This window comes from Babylonia areolata, chromosome 4 (genome assembly GCF_041734735.1).
Source record: "Babylonia areolata isolate BAREFJ2019XMU chromosome 4, ASM4173473v1, whole genome shotgun sequence".
NCBI classification, from domain to species: domain Eukaryota; kingdom Metazoa; phylum Mollusca; class Gastropoda; order Neogastropoda; family Buccinidae; genus Babylonia; species Babylonia areolata.
The window spans coordinates 26,855,702-26,859,351 of record NC_134879.1 but is presented as its reverse complement, the minus strand read 5'-3'; the positions used below and the strand labels follow the sequence as shown (position 1 = coordinate 26,859,351).

At 53.9% G+C, this 3,650-nt stretch overlaps 1 protein-coding gene across 1 annotated transcript in view; it reads right to left on the bottom strand.

The window, feature by feature from the left end:
- Positions 1-611: 611 nt before the first annotated feature.
- LOC143281422 (uncharacterized) overlaps positions 612-3,650 on the bottom strand; it is a 59,482-nt gene continuing 56,443 nt past the window's right edge. Inside the window, exon 5 of the mRNA XM_076586631.1 lies at positions 612-2,318. Coding sequence (XP_076442746.1) covers positions 819-2,318 — 1,500 coding nt within the window. The 3' untranslated portion in view covers positions 612-818. The remainder of the gene's footprint in view (positions 2,319-3,650) is intronic.

The window sequence follows — 3,650 nt, the reverse complement described above, 5'->3', positions numbered from 1 at the left end:
CCCGTGAATATGTCCCCCCCCCCCTGCCCCCAACCATCCCCCCCCCTACTCTGGCTGCAACTGATGACGTGAATTTGCGCAATGGATGGCTTGACTTTTCCTCCTTTGGGTGGACACAACGAGACTTTCCAGAGTAACGTCATCAACAGAAAAAGCCAGGCCGACATGATTTTTTCAAGACACCAGATTATCCTACATTGGAATGAACAGAAGAGACACAAGCAGCTTCTACAGGCGATATGTGTGACGGGTCAGGTCCACCAGTGTCGTTGCGAAATCCCCTGAGAACAGCGCAGTCTTCTCTACAGGTTTGGCATGCAGCAAAAAGGCAGAGCGGTAACACGCTGTACGAACGTTTGTCTGACGCCACAAAAGCACAGTGGCAATGTATTGTCCACACTGAAGCTGTCGGTGTGTATCGGTCAGGTTGTTCCACACACAAGTCGATGTGTCTGTTTGAACACTCTTGTCTTGGATCTCTTCAAGCAGCATTGAAAAATCGAAGTTTTTTTCCACGCGTCCTGGTTTTATCTTTAGCATTCTTTGAAATGTGTGTGTGTGTGTGTGTGTGTGTGTGTGTGTGTGTGTGTGTGTGTGTGTGTGTGTGTGTGTGTGTGTGTGTGTGTGTGTGTGTGTGTGTGTGTGTGTGTGTGTGTGTGTGTGTGTGTGTGAGCGCGCCTGTGCTCTTGCGCGATCATATCAAGATCACCGCTTTGCTAACCTTCTTCCTCTTCTTCTCCAAATGTACAGCTCTTTAAGTTAACAAAGGCCGCGACAGGAAAACTCCACACATACAGGTTCACCACAAACAAACCGCGTCACACGGAAGAAGTGCTGGCATCAAAGTACTCCGTGAAGTACTGAGGGTGGACGGCCAGAGCGTTGGCTCTGGGAGCCGCCGGGTCCACGGGGAGTGTGGGGTGCTGGTGGTGGTGGAGGTGGTCATGATGATGAGGATGAGGACCGCTGCTCACTGCACTGCTGTCCTCCTGGGGGGCGTTCACGAACCTCAGCGTCCCCCCGCCGCCTCTGGAACCACCGTCACCACCACCACCACCACCGTCACCACCACCTCCACGAGTCAGGCCGTTGTTGAAAGAAGAAGGGGGGAGCATGTGCGCGCCGTGTCGACTGACCGGGGTCTCGTAGCTGTTCATGCTGTGGAGAGGGATGCGCGTTCTGTCCGTGGTGGGCGGTATTCCGTCCACGGGCACCTCGTAGCTGTTCACGCTGTGCAGAGGAATGCGAGTCCTGTCCAGGGGGAAGCCTGCCGGGGCCAGTCTGTGAGGGGGGTCCTGCACAGGGACACCTGCTGGTGGAGGATGAGAAGGAGGAGGAGGAGGAGGAGCTTGACTCCTGGGCACACTGCCGGTGCTCTGTGGTGTGGAAGTGGTGGTGGTGGTGACGGGGAGGTCCGCGACAAAGACACCATGGCCTGCCGGAAGCACCGCAGGGTAATGTCTTCCGTGGTACCTGGGGACCGCAGGCACACCCCCCAGTGCCGGGTCTGTGGGAGGAAGGAGACCCGGGGGGTACCCTCCTCCTCCTTCTGAAGGAGGCAGCACAGGAACGACAGGACAATGTCGGCCGTCCACCCCGGGAATCTGACCGTGCAGACCGTGCACGCCCGGAACGAAGCCTTCTTCTCCTCCCCTGCCGCCACCGTCCCCGTCCCCGTCACGACATCCCCCACGTAACATGGCACAGGCCTCGTGATCGTTGTTGTTCAGACCACCACCACCAAACGGCTTCCCGCTGACCGCCTTCTCCGGGTACTTGGGGTGGGGCTTGGAGATCTCGTGCTGCTGCTGTTTGCTGTTGCTGCTGCTACCGGCCAGATCGTGGTCGCTGTAGTAGCCCTCCGACTGTCTCGGCGTGGCGCTGGTGGTGGTGCTGTTGTTGTCGCACTCGGCCGCCACGCTGCTGCCACCCCCTTCGCTGTGGTCGCACGTGCAGTAGGTGTAGTCATGGACACTGCCGCTGCCCCGGTAGCGCAGCGAGTCCGTGTCGGAGATGTAGTCGTAGTGGTGCGGGGGCTCCCCAACCCCCACCGCCGAGGTGGGGTGCTGGTCCTGGCCGGGTTCCATGGCGCGGTAAGCCGCCCGCCGGCTGAGGGGGCAGAGGTGGAGGTGGAAGGTCTGGGGGTCGTCGTGACCCCGATCCCCGGGGCCGTGCTGGTGGTGGTGGTGATGGTGGTGGCGGGGGTTGTAGGTGTAGGAGTGCAGCTGGCGGGGCAGAGCCGGGTGCGACGACGACGATGATGGACCTCCTCCTCCTCCTCCTCCTTCCACTCCTTCAGGACACGGCGGTAAGGGACGCTGTGGGAGGGGAAGAAGCAGAGAGGGAGGATGTGAGTGCCTTGGTTAGAACTATGACCCCCCCCCCCTCACACACACACACACACACTCATATTCAAACACACACACACACACACACACACACACACACACACACACACACACACACACAAACACTCAAACACACACACACGTTCAAATAAACACACACTCGAACACACACTCGAACACACACACACACACACACACACACACACACACACACACACACACACACACACACACACACACAAACACTCAAACACACACACACGTTCAAATAAACACACACAAACACACACTCGAACACACACACACACACACACACGCACACGCACACAAACATCATATATATACTGATAATGCTGATGAAGGTCTAATCTGTCTGCAGCTCTGTGTTTTACCTCTCCCTTTTAAATCTTCCTGAAAAAGCCCACCATAGTTTTAGTGTAATCATAGACTGGAGTGGAAAAAAATATAGATTTCATACTTTGCACACAAATAGAACAGGGTCCAAAATTGATCCCGTGAAAAATCCGCAAAAATCCATGCCCAGTAACATGGAAAGGTTACTGCGTTCATTTTAAGCATTTTTCGCTATAAATGTATACGTGGGAACTTTGAAGAGAAGGGGCAAGGTTTATAACAGCCTTCACATTAAAACGGACATTGCTGCTTCAGCTGTACAAACAATAGAAGTGAACACATTTATCCTCCTCATCATATTCAATTTTAAAAGAAACAATGATGCATACCGTCATAAGTCGTCTTCGCTCAAGTCGACCGCACTTAAGTTGTCACATCACGCCAGTCAACACAATTATTTGGCCCTGGCCAAGGAGCCTTCCTTTTCTCAATAAAATTTCCTCGCTTAACTCGACCTCGTTTAAGTAGACACCTCGCATACATCGACAATTTTTTTGTGCCCGAGTGAATTTGTCCCTAATAGGTCGACACTGACGTACTGAAAATTCATGCTGGCTGAGAGTGTAATGACATTCTGATTGATGGCTTCCGGATCTAAAATCATAATTGAAGTTAAAAAAACAACAACATTCGCCAAGGTGGTGTTGGCCTGCTAAGGGGGGAGCAGGGGGGGGGGGGGGGGGGAAGGGAGGGAGAGTATGATACTGGCTGGGGACGAGAGGGGTCTGTGATCTGTGCAGGGTTTAGCGTGTTGAAGATTACGACCAGGCAGTGACAAAGTCCTTGGTCAGATGGGTTCTCAACTGACCTGCCGCGTGAATTACTCTGTACAACAGGAGTCATCTAATAATCATTAGTAAAACGTTTCCAGCATGCCACCCTGCATAA